The following is an 18,262-nucleotide window of genomic DNA, read 5'->3' as shown; positions in this document are numbered from 1 at the left end:
CTGTGGAACAGTTCTTTAGAACTATTTAGTAAGGAGCACAAAACTGTTGTAACTCTGGAAAATAAAATTATGCACATGAGAGAACTAAGGCTACAGTCTCCAAAGTTTCCAGGCTTGATGGCATAAATGCTTTTCATGAAAGATGAACTGAAGACCTACAAAGTTCCTTGGGAGATAGATGATGAGAAAACCAACATGACTATTCCAGGCTTAAGTTACAACAGAAGAGGTGCTCCTTTAACTTTTGTATGTCATGTTTACTTTTTGAAATTTCTAATAAAATAAACTCAGAGGGTGCCTAGGTCACTCAGTTGGTTAAGCATCCAACTCCAGATTTTGGTTCAGATTATGATCTCATGGTCATGGGATTGAGCCCCGCGTCAGTCTCTGCACTGACCGCACAGAGCCTGCTTGGGAGTCTTTCTCCCTCTCTCTCCGCACCTCCCAAAATAAATAAATAGACTTAAAAGAATATAAAAGTTTCTAATAAAATAAACTCACTGGTTGTTATAAGAGAGGCATTGTCTATTCGGTTCATATCACAATGGCCACATGTAAACATTCCACAGCAAGTTTGGTTTACAATGAGTAGCATTCTGTTTCTCAGGTTCAAAGTCATCTTCTTTAAGCAGCCTATTTTATATGCACACAGTACCTTCTGATAATTCTTTAATGGATTACAGTCCAGAATTTAAAACAAGTAACTTTGTTGAATACCTTATTGTTTTTCTAGGCGGTTTCAAATCCCTTGAAGTTTGGCAAATTTTAACAAAGTTAATGAGGTTAACCTTCATTTTCCAGACTTGTAGAGCTACTTTATGTTACCATAGACCTCTTATTTAAAGATGACTCACAGTCAAGGACTTTTAAGTTTGACTTTATTTTTGGGAAAATCTGCTAAGCTCAAAGTAGATCCTAATAAAGACAACTATGGGCCACTTTCTTAAACACATTTAAGCAACTAAATACAGAGTAATCCCACTTAAAATAAATTAGATTTATGAAAAGAGAGACATCTGAACTGAAATTTAAAGACAAAGTAATGTTCTTCACTTTATAAGGTTCCTTTCTGTAGCTGCATGATATCGTGCCTGAAAATATAAGTCTTACTACAAGATAAGTACTGGGAGACGAGCTAGAAATATAAAAGTGAACAGAGCAAGTGATCTACCATCAAGAAGTGAAAGTCTCATCTAAAAATTTCTCTAGCGAATTATATGAATTAAAATGAAGAGCTACAGAGTGGGGATTAGGGAAATTAGGTCAAGAAATTTAAGAGCTGAAGTTGACATCTAATAACATGATTAAACAGAGTATCACAAGAGGTAGAAAGTAGCCACAAAAATATTTGGTTTGTAAAATTTTAATTTACCTGCAGTTTGCAGGAAAATGTCTGGAATATACAGAAAGGGACAAATGCAGTTTGTTGCAAAGTATTGCTACCTGAATTTGAAAACATGTATCTTATTTTGAAATGTAAATGTGCAATTCTCTAAACTTACCACTTTAAAGAAGGCAAAGTGGAAACACAGCTTTTAAATATTCCTTCCTTCAACCACCACTCCTGTCCCCATAAGATTATATGCGCAGTTTTCTTCTGATTATGTTTTAGTTTGATTTTAGAGTAACGGAAATTCATAGTATCACTGAATGTTTAAAATACAAAAATATGCTTTGTACATAAGCTTTCTCATTTTATGCTACTTTGTTTTCCAATTTCACTAAATCACTGTTGGAGGGAATAAATAAGGCGATTTTTGTTACCTGAAAGGAAAACATATGATTCTGCTTGGTTCTTTACTTTCTCAGTGAAGATACACACATTGGTCTTTAATAAAAACATGCCATTGAGTTTCCATTTCCCATAATTCCTTCTGCTTAGTGAACAAAGTCATAATAGGTATGTCAGAATGAAAACAGGGATAAAGTTCTTTTGAGCTGACGGAAATGCCTATGCAGCCTTTTATAACTGGAATACTGACCGTCAGCAAAACAGAGATTGGGTGGCTCAAACAGAGCCCATATTACATCTGATTCACTGATCCCTTTCAAATTCTTGCCCCCAACCTCGGAGCAACACAAAACCTTCCTGAGCTCTGCCGGTCCTTTTGTCTGTTTGCAAAACAAAATACAACATAAGAATAAACTCTTAGGGGGTAAAACAGCATTTCTATTTGGACAATTATCTCCCTTTTGGTTACCTTAAGATTCGTGTTCTTTCTAGTTTTTTCGGCTTGTAACTATCCATCACCTGTTACTTGGCAATCTGCTATTGTAAAAAAATCTGTTGTTCTCCTAGCTTTCTCTAAAGAAGCAACTTAAATGAAAAGTCAATATAAATGTGCTTTGTGTACCCAGCAGCATCTCAAAGTGCTTATAAGATAATTAGGACTGGTAAGGAGTCACTGGTTTTATACCTTAAATTGGGTACGAATTTGAGATTAAACGTCAAAAGAATCTATCTGTGAATGCTTGCTAAAATACAAAATTTCATAATTAAAGTCATGCACCCCATGTAAAATGAAAGATGTTCTATGTGTAAAACATGCCTTAAAATAATTTTACTAATGGGTAGATACAAGATTCTTAAAGGATGCTTTTCCTCCCAGATTTTTATAGACATTAAACACACCATGAAACTTCATGGGGTTTCAGATTGACTTCCTCCATGAGGGTACAACTGCTTTTTACAATGGCTTGTCACATGTTGTGTTGTCCTTAAACATCCCCTTTTCAACTATTAACTTTCCAGTTCACACCATGCACTAAATATTCTAGGACAGCTTAAGAATATTGTGAGAACCTGCAGTAATTCACAGAAATACTCTGGAGACAATGCTGAACCATGGAGGGTTTTGAGAGGCACAGAGAGGAAGAAAGGAGATTCCAGTAAGCAGAGGAACAACACCGAGCAGAATAAAGAGAGCGGATGACAAGTCCAAGGAAAGGCGAAAGCCAGTTGTTTCTTAAAATATAGTTCACATAAGGAGGAAGTGGAAGATACATTTCTAAATTTAGTATGGACATACCAGAGAGGACTTGCAAACATTTAGGACAAAGATGCTGAAGGCTTTTGGGCAGGGGAAGTGCACATGGTGTTTTGGGACACATGACCTAACTTAAACATAAAGGCTGGAAGTATGAATGAAACCCAAAGACTGGCAGAGCACTAAAGAGGTCAGCGTTGGAGCCTAAGGAACTGGGCCAGAGTGATGGCAACCAGGAACCTCAAAAGAAGAGACCTATACCCACAGGGATCGTGAAGACAGAATGAGGAGGAACTGATAACTAGTCTGACGTAAGGGTGAGGATTACCTATGAATGGCAAATAAGTCAAATAGTATTCCAGGGACGCCTGGGTAGGCTCAGTTGGTTAAGCGTCCGACTCTTGGTTTTTGCTCAGGTCATGATCTCTCGGGCTCTGTGCTGACAGCCTGGAGCCTGCTTGGGATTCTCTCTCTCCCTCTCTCTTTGCCCTTCCCCCGCTCATGCTGTCTGTCTCGGTCTCAAAACAAATAAATAAACTTAAAAAAAAAAAGATTCCAGTGTTCTGAGTCTGACTGACTAGTGGAAAGATGAATGGAAATGAATTAAATCTGAAAGAGGAAACAGTTTTGTGGAAGATTTTTTGTCAGAACTGCTGACTTAATTTAGCAGTGAAACTTATATAGGGGCGCCTGGGTGGCTCAGTTGGTTAAACGCTTGACTTCAGCTCAGGTCATGATCTCGTGGTTCGTGGGTTCGAGCCCCGTGTCGGGCTCTGTGCTGACAGCTAGGAGCCTGAAGCCTGCTTTGGAATCTGTGTCTTCCTCTCTCTCCCCTCCTCATACTCTCTGTCTCTCTCTCACACACACGAAAATAAACATTAAAAAAAATTTAAAAAAAACCCAACTTATATATGAATTATGCATCTTCCGAGTGTCTAACACAGTGTGAGATGTAGAAGATTCATACACGACCGCCACAGACCATCCCTGGAGAAGTACCCAGTCCCATGATGGAGACACACGTGTCATTTATCTTGTTGAAGTCACTGGAACGAGGTCATTGAAAGTTGTCTCTGGTAAATCCATAACCTACACTAACCGTCCTCCTGCATGAATCCACATTTCTGACATTGGAGCATTCTGAGGCCTGGTTGAGGGTGGGGATATTATGATGCATGGGATGTCTGAGTTCTAGGCTTGCTGGCACATAGGCACTCTTTGCTAGCTGCATTTGTCCAGTGCTCCTTCCAATGTGTTCTTAGATTTAGGAGACTGGTGTTGATATTTCCATGATTTCATGGACATGATCATTTCTGATCCTCGCTTCAGCCCGAGTAGGCAGCAACTCAGCAACTTGTATTTCCATTTTATAAATGGATTAATTATGGCTCAGGGAGATTAAGCAACCTGCCCAGGTCCCACAACTGTCAAAGAGAACAAACTACCATTATTAGGGACCAAATGAACTACAAATAATGATAGGTTTCTAGCTCCCATTTACGTTCTGGCTTGTTATAATTACCTATTTTCTGCTCTACCACTGCCATGTCTGGATTTCACAGTCTGTATCACATGTTTTTTTTCTTTTTTTTGTCAAGTTCTTCTCACCACTAATTTGTAAAGATAATTTTCTCCCAATTCTACTAGTTGTGGGAATAAGAAATTCCACAAAATTTAGAGCCTTGTGTGACTATTAAATGGATCTTCACATTTTATAGTGATTCTGTAGACACAAAGAAGGCAAAGTTAAGGTCTGTCAACATTTATGGTTCAAAAAAAGGAGAGTATGGAGACAAGCAACGAGACAATGTCTTGCAAACTATATTCTGATGATAACACACGTTGTAAGATTGGCAACAACTGATTGCCAATGCCAAAAACACAAGTAAACCTCTTTTTGACCAATTAAACACAAATAAAAGTTGTGAGTGGTTTTTATTTTGATAATACCTTTAAATGGTATTACTGAAGAATAAATAACTGTTTCCTTAGATGGAGCCAGAGTGCTTACTGACAGTTGACTGAGCATTTGTGCACAGAGCCTTGGAGTTACATGTCTAAGCAAGAATGCGACACACTCTAGTCATTTCCACTTGCTTTGCTATACAGTTAAGACACTGCTCTTTAGCACAGGGAACTACATAACTATGTTAACTGTCCAGGATAACAATAAGACCACTACCTTATAGCTTTATAGCACCGTAACAGTTACAAAACTGCCTTCACAGAAGCAGAAGGCCACGTATGATTTCTGGTATGGCAGTATTCCAAAAACTGAGTACCAATGGATGGTACCACAGGGCCACCACATCAGCAAAATAATTAACTCTCTTCCAAGCAGCTAAAATTCTGTGATGGACAGATTATGCTAATTTTCTTAGGTCAGTGCCCTGATAAAACCTGTATTCCTACAACAGCATTCAACACAAAAACTCTTAGTTTTACCTCCTATTAACAAAAGTATCTGGAACAAAATTATCCATAGGTAGCAAACCTGGTGACTGCTTGAAAAATATCAGATGCAGGAAGTAGAGAAAAAAGTAGAAGCAGAAGCTGAATCAACAGAATCCAGCTGACCTCTGATGCAGAACACTGCAAACCCTCACTATAGTAAATGCTGCCCTACTAAGTGCAACAAGAATATCGAGATAGATGACTCCAGTCCTGGCCCTGTGGCCAGGATCAACAGAATCCAGCTGACCTCTGATGCAGAACACTGCAAACCCTCACTATAGTAAATGCTGCCCTACTAAGTGCAACAAGATTTAAACACAGAATACCGAGATAGATGACTCCAGTCCTGGCCCTGCAGAGACTCACAGTATAGTGAAGGACAAACAAATGCCAATGATTTTAATTCATTATTCTCATAGTGAAAGAGCTTTGGTCCATTGACTCGGCACTTATTCCAAATATGCCTCTACACACTATCTCATTTAATCCTAAGAACAACTATAAGAGGGAGGTGTTATTTTAGAGACGAAAAAAAAGTCACAGGGTGATAAAGTACCAGGTCCAAGGTCACGCATCAGGGGTAGATCTGGTATTTAAACACAGCTGTGTGATTCCAAAGCCTAGTATGCATTTTCAAAATGCTTCACTGCCTTTCAGTCATGGAGGAGCCCATAGTGAGCATGAGCCATGAATTACTATCTTTATGAATAAAAAAGTCTTTCTCTTAGAAATTGCACTAGATTATACATTAATAAAATAATGAAATCTTTATCACTTGGTGCATTCTTGAAACAGCATCTTTTTAATTCGCATGTTTCGAAGAGTGGTTTCCTGAAGTGCAAATCTGCCCCTTCTACTTAAAATAAGGTATCCGTTGGCCCCATGGGCTCCATAAATGTTTCTGACATTTCTAACAGACAAAATCAGGATTCATTTAATTTCTCACTGGAATCACACATCAAGTTTTACATAAAATAAGAAGAATGAATTTCTATTGAGTACTTTCCGCTTTCATCAAAGCCTGAATCAGACCCAAGACTCACCAGGCAATGTGAAAAAATGGACAGTCAGCAGGCGTCTGTGTGTTTTCAATGGGTAAGTGTCCATGACAACAGGAAAAAATGCCACAGCAGTGCAACCAACACTGTTAGCAGGCTCAGAGAGATTAGGAATAGAATTAGCCTCGAGATCAATCTACCTCTTTCCCTTCCTTCTTCTACATGAATCATTCTTAACAGAATTAGGAAGCACTGAAGAAGCACGGACCTGCCTCCATGTCCTCCATTCTGAACTGATGCAAGGCTTGCATGCGAAGTCCAGCCCATCCGGCAGTTTTCAACAATCCTACACTTGACATATTTTCTTGTAGTTCATAAACAACTTATAAAGTTCCCACTAACGGTAAGTATGAATGAAATGATTAAAAAGAGAAATGTATTTTCTGAAAATGATATGTGGAAGTATACATTCCATTGAGATGTTCCCAATTACCTTAAGCATTTTACCCTGATTTTATTTAAATATAATTTTTTTCAGCTCATTAAGGTGTAACTGACAAAACTGTTAAGATATTTAAAGTGTTCATCGTGATTATTTGATATATGTATACATTGTAAAAATATTCCTGCCATCCAGTTAATAAACACAGCTACGACCTCACATATATGTATATTATACACACACACATTTATATGCATTTTTTTTTGGTGAAAATAAGTTCTACTCTTCTAGTAATTTTCAATTACACAATACAACATTATCAACTACGGTCACCGTGTTATACATTAAATCCTCAGACCTTATTTATCTCATACTTGAAAGTTTTAAATATAATTTATTGATGAAAACAATGAATTAAAGCAAGAGATGACTGTTTATTTATTTATTTATTTATTTATTTGAGAGAGAGAGAGAGAGAGGGAGCGCGAGTGCTAGAATCGGGGAGAGGGAAGAGAAACTTCAGCAAGCTCCATGTTCAGCACAGAGCCCAATGCAGGGCTCAGTCCCACAACTCTGGTATCATGACCTGAGCTAAAACCCAGAGTCGGATGCTCAACCGACTGAGCCATCCAGGCACCTGTTTCCCTTTGTTTTTATTTTTTTAATGTTTTTATTTATTTTTGAGAGAGAGTGCAAGAAGGGGAGGGGCAGAGACAGTAGGGTACAGAGGATGTACCCTACAGGATGAAGGGTACAGGGTATAGGATGAAGCGGGCTTCATGTTGACAGCAAAGAGCCAGAGGCAGGGCTTGAACTCACAAACTGAGATCATGACCTGAGCTGAAGTTGGAAGCTTAACTTTACTGAGCCACACATGCGCCCCCCAGGCACCTCCCTGACTTTCCCTTTAAATACTTGTCTTTAACTTTTGTTATGTCTTTTGGAGTTAGAACTGAGACATAGTTCTGTACTAGGAAGGCAATCATCACCATAAAAACAAGAAATACGAAACCCAACACTGATAAATCTGATATACTAAACTGTTAAGGAGTGCTTTTTATTGACAACGTAGGTGTGTTTAAATTCTGCTAATACATTTTACTGTTAAGTTTTTTGACTGTATGTATATAGGAATCTTAAAATTGTGGGTATTATATTTTTAACAATTGAATTTTTCTGTTTATTCAAAAATAAGATTTTCTGCCTTTATAATACCTAATAACCTAACATTGGAATTACTAGAATAATGCTTTATTATTTTACTTTAAGAGTATCTTAAGTTAGAAGTTCTTCAGTAATTCCATGGTTACCCTGCCTCAGATGACATCTAAGATGATCTTTTGATACTTAAACCCACTCTTTACAGACAGTATTATAGTTGGTGCACTGCAGTGACAGTCTGACATAACACTCCCAAAGCATTTGCTGATCTTAAACTTTGATAAATTCTTTTCTATTTTTTGTCATTTCACTTGTCTTATAAAATCATTCATTCATTCAGCAATTAGCAATTGAGCACCTACTATGTGTAGGCATTGCTATAAGCCCTAGGGATACAGAAATGAACAAAACAAAAATATATACACATACAACACTGAAGAAAAATTAAGGCAACATTTACATTGTAAGACAAGTTATAGGGGCGCCTGAGTGGCTCAGATGGTTAAGCACCGGACTTCAGCTCAGGTAATGATCTCATGGTTCATGAGTTAGAGCCCTGCATCAGGCTCTGTGCTGACAGCTCAGAGCCCGGAGCCTGCTTCAGGTTCTGTGTCTCCCTCTCTCTGCCCCTTTCCCACTCATGCTCTGTCTTTCTCTCTCTCTCTCTCTCTCAAAAATAAACAAACATTTAAAAAAAAGACAAATTATTACAGGAAATTAAGGGCTTAATGTATAATCTTGCCTTCTTTCTGTTTGGTTTATGAAATGAAAGGATTTCACCATTTTCCATTAAAGGAGAAGAAAAAAATAGTAATGAGAACTCATAACTTCTAGCAGGAAACTAGACCTGACATAGGAATGGAAGGATGGTCAGAGCTCCTTCCCGCTCAAGAGAAAAAATGTGCAGACGTGGAAAACAGGTTTGATCTGGAGAAGCTGAGGGAGACATGTGATTTTTAAGGGCCTTTAAAATAAGTTCCTTAGTGGTTGATGGCACTGAGTTTTCATTACATCTCAGTTTACTTCAAATTTCATGGCTTTTCCTCATGAAATAAATATCCCAACAGCACTATGTTATGGTCATCACCTTTGCAAAATATCATTGTTAACAAATCAAGTAAAGAGAGAAGAAATGATTTCCCTAAGGTCAAAAGTTGGACCTAGAGAGGCCATGTTTACATGTGAATGATCACAACTGACAGGATCCGCAGTGAAGGCCCCACACCCGGCTGGACTGCTCATCTGTTTCTCAGCCTCTTGGTATTTTGAGCAGAGATACAGAAACACAGGGACCCGCTGATAGCGTGTTAATTTTTGGCTGCACCCTGAAGGGGAAATTCCAGAAACTGCTCCATTCTTGGCTGTTAACCTCTTTTTTTCTCCGAGATTTCCCTGGTATTCTTCCAATAAACAATCTCATTTGCTTAAGTTGGTTTCTGCTACTTGCAACCAAAAGAACATTAATATTATATTCCCTCCCACTGGTCTATTTTAATTCACTTCCTTTTTTCTCATCATCCTGCTGAAAACTTCCAATATTTCCTATTGCCAATAAGATAAAATGAAATCTACCAACATTCCGATATTCTCTGTATGATATTGTTATTGGCCTTCAAAGCCCAGTCTACGTGCACATATAGCTTGCCACTATGTTCATACCTTGCTTCCCATCCATACTAAAAATGACACTGGAAAAGGTCAGTGAACATTATTTTAATGATATGTTTGCAATCCAATGCAAATCAAAGAAAATCATCAAATTATTAGATGTGGAAGCCTACACAAGTTTACTGCTCTAAGCCTTACTTACTCTTTAATAAAATAAAGATAATATTTTGTTCTTAGAGTTACATCAAAGATTTGAAAATACTACAAATAAATATGTAAATTTTATATTATACTTTTATATTTATATATATAATCACCTAGAACAGGGCCTAGCACATAGAATGTTTTCAATAAATGAAAGCCATTTTTCTTTCATTATGAAAGCCATTTTTATTTCATTACAACGTAAATCTGTCCCTCTAACCTAAAGCTCTTTCTTGAGATTCAGAGACACATATTTATTAATTTTTTTTAACAGGAAAGTTATTTTCTATCCTTTCTATGATTTTTATTTGTTTATTTTGAGAGAGACAGAATACGAGTGGGGAAAGGACAGAGAGAGAGGAAGAGAGAGAATCCCAAGCAGGCTCTGCACTGTCAAGCACAGAGCCCAACGTGGGGCTAGAACTCACGAAGCCATGAGATCATAACCCAAACAGAAACCAAGAGTCAGACACTTAACCGACTGAGCCACCCAGAGACACAGACTTAAGTGTCTGTATGACCCTCCCACATGGACATACCTCAAATCCTAAATTCAATCTGTACAAGAGAAAAATTAATAGCCATATTCCTCCCAACCTGGGTCCTCCTATATCCCTTACCTTGAAATATGATCCCATCTGCTGGTCACAGAGCTGCAAGTATGATAATTTTAGAATCCTGCCTTACCCAACTGGTCTCCACGTCCTGTGGACTTTTAGCTTTAACATCTTCTAGATAACATCCTCTCTGCTTCTCCCTGGCACACAGACCCTCTCTACCGCTCATCAGGCCTCCAGGGAGAGCTTCCTAACAGATAAACTTTGCCTTTGCTACACTCACCAAATTTACCCTCTTAACAGCTAATGAGTAAGTCTTTCTAAAACTCAAAGCTGATCAAATTTAAATCTATTAATAGTTCAACATTGATTGGAGAATGAAGATGTACTCTTTGGACTGTTACACATGTCCTTGACAACGTGGCCGTGGCCATGCTTTGTTAGTGAACTCCAATCAAATCCACCTGCACCCATCAGACTGTGTAGGTGTTCCTTTGCCTCTTCATGCTGATCCATCTGAGTGGGAACGCCCGTGCTACCACACCCGGCAAGTGGCTATGCATCTTTCCAGGATCACCTCCTTTCCGAGGCCCCAGCTGATATAGCACGCCCCATGTTTGTGTTCCAGCTATAACCCTTAAATACTTCCATCATAGCACTCACGCTTGTATTTCACATGCTTGAGTATGTATTTTCCCAAGCTGAAGGGCAAAGCTGTGCCTTATTCCTTTAGGGGCTCAGGAGCTCAGCTCAGGCCTGGTACATAGCAGGCCCTTCATATGTGCTTGGTGAATGAATTAAAGTAACAAGCAGAAAGTGACAGTTGAGGGTATTTGCAATTTGAATTCTAAGAATGAGACTCAAAGTTCAGAGTATGTTTTGGAATTTGTAGACATTCAGTGTCTCCTAGGATCCACAAGAATATAGCAAATGCTAAGTGTTCGCAATTATGATTTCTACTAATTAAGATAACGTTCTGTCACAGCTATTCAGAATACCCTATTTAAGGTAATCAAGTATGTGATGAAGTTGACACATTGTTTCAGAAGGGGCTGAGTCAAATGTTCATTTTTGTAAGATAGCTATTGCCCATGAGTGACACTTTGAGTTATAAATGCCCTAGGCCTAAATAATTTAAGAATGATGCATTACTGAGTAACACCAGAAAATAACTTACTATTTATTGTCTAGTAATTTGTGACAAATAATATGTCTTCTATATTATCAGGAAATTTGGGCAACTTTAATAAATTTGCACATAACTTCCTTTGTGGGTAATGAAATGTTTAGAAGAAACCGGGGAGACAAAAATGCACTGGGAGAATCTGTTTAATAGTGGATTAAAATAGAGAGTGATTTCTTCAAAAATGTTGATAGCTAGGGGCGCCTGGGTAGCTTGGTAGGTTAAGTTTCTGACTTTTGGTTTCGGCTCAGGTCATGATCTCACAGTTCATGGGTTCAGGCCCTGTGTTGGGCTCTGTACTGATGGTACAGAGCCTGCTTGGGATTCTCTCTCTCCCTCTTTCTCTTTGCCCCTTCCCAGCTATCTCTCTCTCTCTCTCTCTCTCTCTCTCTCTCTCTCTCAAAATAAATAAATAAATAAATAAATAAACTTAAAAAAAATGTTGATAGCTAGGCCATACTAAAACATTAAGAATATATACAAAGATGTTGTCAGAAACCAAAATATAAGGACTTTTTTTTTTGATATACAGTGATTCAGGTGGGAAGGGATATAAATATAAATCACAATTTCGAGGAAAATCTTACTCTACTCAATCAAATTAAGTTTAACGTAAGGCCTAGAGCTAAGAAAAATGCTCTGCAAGCATGCAGAATGCATCCCAAGTAACAGATCTTCTATGAAATATTGTCATGGACCAGAATAAAATTGATGTAATGTATCCATTAATTTTCAACCTAATCAAAAAAAAAAAAAAAAAAAAACTGAAGGAAAAGAAGAGAGACGGTTTAATAGATTTTTAGATGCTACACATTCTAACTTCAATAGTGTTTTAAAAACTTGTTTGGATTTTCCAACGAACTTCCCTCAGATTACAATGGTAATTTTGCATGTAAAATTTCACTTCTGTTGAACTGGAGAAATGGATAAAAGCATCAGGAGCCATGAGTGATTACGTAGAAGTAAATTTCTCCTTTCAAAGTAGCCTTAAGGCAGGTACACAGTATTTTCTTTGTGAAATCAAGGGGAAGGGCTGTGAAAGGAAGCCTATGTATTTCAACCATCATGCTTTACTGGGATGTGTTAGAAACCAAATGATTGTATCTGATGTGATTCCTACAGGGATCCTTTTATACTTCAGATCTTCTGTGGCCTTGCGATTGGCCGGGCTCCAGGCATTTCGCAAATTATCATCCCTTCCCTAGGAAGTGGATTCGTAGTTGTAGGAAAAGCAACTGAGTCACAAAAAAGCACAGAGATTGAAATACCTAGAAGCTTGCTAGGAGCTAAGAAGGAATGAGATGTTGATAAACGTTAGATTATCTATCATAGAAAGCCTTGGGCCTTTATATACATAGCTGAGCAAGAGAACATCAAAATGCTCTTCATTTTACACCTCAAGATGTTTTAAGACCAGAGGTTAAGATTAGCCTGCTAAGCATGCGACCAAAAGATTGAAATACTTATGATTACCTCTTTAAAATAAAGTAAAAACAAGACAAAAAAACGTGCCTTCTGAAGCCATGTTAGACTTGAATTCAGTGGGTATCAGGAAAGCGAAAAAAACAAAGTTTTCACCCAATTATTCAAGTTCTTATCTTAAAAGATTTTATACTGACATAAACAGATTGTTTCCATATGAAGAATAAGGCCTTGGTAAATTTGGACTGTGATATATTTTAACCTTTATTTAGGGTATAGTGCTAAAAGCTAAAGAGGGAGGGGAGTGGAAGTAAAATTTCCCATTACATCTGTGCTTCACTTACCTGCTTTTCACTTGAAATTATGGGCAGAGATTTCATTACATGAAATGTATACATAGGCACAACCCTGCACAAATTTCCTCACACAGTGATAAATAATGATTCTGGTTGTTATAAAGAATAACTGTATTTGATATGTAATGTGGGTCAAATGCCCCCAAAGCATTCCAAGTGGGTACCGAGAGACCGACATTAAAGTTTTTTGGCATTTCTTCAGGACTACGATGTTATTCATGATGCTATTTCCCAGTGCGCATGAAGGTGTTTCTGTTTAATAAATCTGGAGCACCATAACCATGACATGAATGTGAATGTAAGCAAAGAATGCCGAGCCCCTAACTAAATGCAGCAGTCTTTGCACTTTAGAAGAGGCACACACTGCCAGCAAAAACGACAACCTAAATTTTCTGCTGGAACAAAAACGGCAGAGCGTGAAATAGCAGCCTGCCATCAGACTTCGGGAGGCTTGGTTTTCATCAATGGTAGCTGAAGCAGCACTGGTCTCCCACTTCTGTATGGGAAAAAAAAAAAAAAAAGCAAACAGACAACACCATCTGCATACAAGTAGAGGGACAAAGCTTGTCCGTCCACTTGCCACACGCCGGCGGTCATACATGTCTGTTTAGGCTCCGTTTCACTGCCTGACCCCCTGGTTATCGCATGTTCAGAGGAATACGCAGCAATTCTTCAAAAGATTCTGCTGGTGTCACATCACACATTTGGAAAAGTTTTCAACCGGAGGGCTTTGGATTGATTTGTTTGGGGTCGTGGGGAGGTAAAAGGAAAAGTTTGAAAAAAGAAGCACTTAAAAGTGGTGAGTACCAAATCCAACCAGCAAGGCGGATGCATTTCCAAAGCCTCCTCTGTGATGAACGCAGGAAAACGTGCTGTGGGCATGTAGTACTCACACCAAAGCAACAGTTGCCTGTTGCCACACGGCTGCTTACAATTCACCTGTTATGATGCTAAACACGCTCCTGAAACTCTACCTTCTGTGCGAAAGGAAACTCTTCACACAGAGATGAAATGAACAGTACAAATACACACTGTGGTAGGAACGGAAGGGAAAGTTAGATGGAATAAAGCGTATTGGTAAAACCGGTAGAAAAGCACCAATGTGCTTTAAAATTTTTATATGCATTGTGGTGTGCTAACCACAAGGAAGCTAAGTGACTAGATTAAGTCATTACTGAGTGATATCCACGGCAAGGCCACATGCACATTAAATGTCAAAAAGTAAACGACTAGCAGCAACAACAAAAACAACAAAAAAACCTTCCCAGCCTCATCCTACAGACCTGCTCACTGCTTCTGGAAACCCAGTATAACTTAACCTGGATGCAATAAGTTATTATTATGATGATGGAAGTCATTTAAATCATTTGAACTATTGTACAGCAAATATTCACTCCTCCCCCAATGGGCAGAAAATACTTTCCCATTCCATTGATGTTGAGTTTGCAAATGTGTCTTGCTTTGGCCACGGGGTGTGGCACAAACCAATGCTTGAAATGTGCTTGTACTGTAAGGCTTGCCTTCTTGGGGATGTCATCACCCAGCAAAGGGATGTATACTGGCTATTCACTAGTTAAGGAGGATGAAGGGAGTGGGGAAGCACATCGAAACTCAGGCTGCAGCTTGTATCCAAGCCCAGCCTGGATCAGCTGAGCCCTACCCAGTCCACAAATGCACGAGCAAGAATCACGACTGCTGTTTTTAGCCACCGAGTTTTGGACTGGCTTGTGATGCGGCATCCCTCTTGCAACAGGTAACTGAGATGGGCAATATCAATAATGATATCGCTCATATATCATCATACACTGTGCCTGTATAGTAAGTAAATGATATAGGATGAAATGAAAGCACAGGGATTTCATTACTGCGGATAGAATATTCAGTATAGTTATAAGCCTTCGTAAGAGTGGACCTTCTTAGTTTTGCCCCCTCCAACCTTTCCAACAGCCACATAAATTAGCTGCTGCCATTTATTAAATACTATGGCTCAGCGTCACAGGCACTAAAACAGTCATTTTCTACTCATTGGACTCTTAAAACAATTCCCTTAATGTAACTTTACCCCCCTTACTGATAAGGAAATCAAGACTTACAGAGGTTAAGTAATTCAGACCACAGAGTTAATAGGTGGCAGCTTCAGGTTTCAAGTAGGTGCTTCCCTAATACTTACCATATTTCAGCAAAGTTTTTTTTTTTCTATTTAAAAATGTTTAACGGAGGAACAAGCCAACTGCACAGAGGAGATATAATGTCTTTTTCACTTTTGTTGCTCTGTAGGGACTCATCTGGCACTGAAATAGCTCTCCCATTCCCGCTCCCAGATGGTCCACTTGACAAAGAGAGGCCTCTAGGGATGCCTGAAAGCTCTCTTCTTGCAAAGGAGGAGTGGAGCCTAGAAAATTCCTAAGACAGCCATAAGTTTTAGCTCAAGAGGATACTTTAAAAAAAAGTTTTGCTTTTCATCTCGGACCATTAGGGTAGTTCAGTCTTGATAGGGACTACGCAAAAGAAAAATCAAGAGTTGTTTTTGGGGGTTTGTTTTTATTTAAACATACATCTCCCTCACCAGTATATTCCTAATTGAGCCATGCTAAGAACTGAAAACACCTAATTCTCTCAAACAATTTTCCTTTCCCAATTCTAAACCCTATGCATATTTCAAAAATCAATAACTCTGAATACTTTTCTACTAATGTTTTTCTTGAGGTTGCTTTTTAAAATTTTTTTAATGTTTTTACTTTTGAGAGAAAGAAAGCGAGAGCATGAGCAGGGGAGGGGCAGAAGGTGGGAAGATAGAGGATCTGAAGTGGGCTTTGCGCTGACAGCAGCTAGGCCTGCTGTGGGGCTTGACCTCACGAACCATGAGATCATGACCAGAGCAGAAGTGGGACACTTAACCGACTGAGCCAACCAGGCGTCCCGAGATGCTGAAGCAGAGTCCTTCCAAGCGTTATACTAAATTATTATTAATATTTCTGTTGCTCATATAAGCTTTTATCAGAGATTTCCTAAAATGTCAGGGTAGTTAGGCTACCTCTATTTCTTGGTAGTGGACACTAGAGTATCGCTAACATGGCAATGGGCAAAGATCTTTCAGAACTTTAAGACACGGTAAAACTAGATATTATGGTGAGGAGTAACAATGACCTTGGGAACATGCCAAATGCACATACACAAAAATAACCCCTGCATAATTAATAGAGTGATGTTATCTCTACAGACAGTAATATCAGACTTGCAATTAAAAATGTCTGCTCATCCTAAGATGAGTCTATAAAGTAAAAGGAGGGATTTGCATGTAAGATGATACACTCAACGTCAGAATCATCCCACTACCTATCAGGAGTGCGTGACTTTTAAAAATTAAGATATCCAGCGCCAAACATTTTCAATAAATACAGAATAATTGGATCTTTGCCTATAGGTGGATCATACACAAAAGTGCTTCCTACCAGCTGCAGAACTGCCCTGCCCTTGACATTAAGACTCTTTATGAGTAAGTTTCCCAGCACACATTTAGCTGAGTCCTGTTAGGAAGGCCTCTATGTCTATAGGAAAACAAATACATGGCTCATGCAAAGAGGTAAATACTGTTATGTGCTTTTTTATGAAATCAATGTGTAACAATGATAACTCTGCCATAGCATTTTTTTCTGTGAATAATCACAAAATACACACAAAAAAATAGTATTTATGGACTCATACGAATCATCCAGATTGGACAATTACCAGAATGTTACCACATACGCTTCATCTGTCCCTTTTTTGTTACTGTGTAAAGTATTTTAAAGCAGATCCTAATCACATTGGTATGTGTCTCAAAAAATGTGAACACTTTCCTAGAGAATCTCAATGACATTACGGACCTGACACAATTCGTGATCACTGCCAGGTGTCACAGAATAACCAGTGCACGAAGTGTAAAGCAAGTTTGTTTTTCCACTGTGGTGTATTTTACAGAGAAAATTATTTCTATTTCCCAACACCATAATTGTTTTCCAAAAGGAAAAATGAAGAAATGAAAAAGTGATTAGTAAAATCGTAACTTCCATTTTCAATTTATTACACATGGAGAGCAATTTATGTAAGGGAGTTATAACTAAGAGAAGACATAGTATCAATATGTATATCAGACTTGTAATTAAACAGATAGAGGAAGAGAAATCATTACTTGAATTAGGGGTTTATATTTGGGCTCTAACAACAGCAAAATATTTAAACTTCTCAGTGTTCATTGCCATTAAAAAGGCATACACAAGTGAACTCTTCAGTTTATTTAAAGAAAAACTAACATCTTATTTAATGGTTTGCTTCTCTCTAAGGTCTTTCTCATATTTATTTGGAAAGGTAGGGAAATTCCAAAGATCATAGAGAAGTGTTTCAAAGTGATTGAATAGTATTCAAACTTCAGGGATACCAACGCAGCAAAAGAAAACAGAAAGGAAGCACATGAGAACAAAGCAGAAGCTGGCAAAGCACTGGAAGTGAAAATATATGCCATGGCGAAGTGGCCAGATGTTTTCTGGGTGTTTCTACTTGTTCAACACCAAGGAATAGTTCACTGAAACCAGCTGACTTATTTTTTGTAGTTTAAAAAATTAATCTCTCTCCTTTGGATCAGTATTTTATGTGTGATAGGCTGCATTTTGTCACCCTCAAATTCATATGTTCAAACTCTAACCCTCAGTACCTCAGAATATGACTATATTTGGAGATAAGACCTTTAAAGAGGTAGTGAAGGTAAAATTAGGTCATATGGGTGGGCTCTAATCCGGTATGACTGGTGTCCCTGTAAGTAGAGAAAATGTGGAGAGAGATGTACAGGCCCACAGAGGAAAGTCCACGTGAGGACACAACAAGAAGGTGGTCACCTGCAAGCCAAGGAGAGAG

At 38.4% G+C, this 18,262-nt stretch overlaps 1 protein-coding gene across 3 annotated transcripts in view; it reads right to left on the bottom strand.

Annotated features, from left to right (window-relative positions):
• Window positions 1–18,262, bottom strand: part of CDH2 (cadherin 2) — a 214,138-nt gene that overhangs the window by 82,325 nt on the left and 113,551 nt on the right. Inside the window, exon 1 of one of the 3 annotated variants that reach the window (XM_049620264.1) lies at window positions 1,765–3,299. The exons of the other annotated variants lie outside the window; for them this stretch is intronic. Coding sequence (XP_049476221.1) covers window positions 1,765–1,843 — 79 coding nt within the window. The 5' untranslated portion in view covers window positions 1,844–3,299. Of the gene's footprint in view, window positions 1–1,764; window positions 3,300–18,262 lie in introns of those variants that run through there. 3 annotated transcript variants of the gene reach the window in all.

Source organism: Panthera uncia (assembly GCF_023721935.1).
Source record: "Panthera uncia isolate 11264 chromosome D3 unlocalized genomic scaffold, Puncia_PCG_1.0 HiC_scaffold_8, whole genome shotgun sequence".
Taxonomy (NCBI): Eukaryota; Metazoa; Chordata; class Mammalia; order Carnivora; family Felidae; genus Panthera; species Panthera uncia.
Note: the sequence above shows the minus strand (reverse complement) of the source record. Positions and strands in the feature narration are given on the sequence as shown.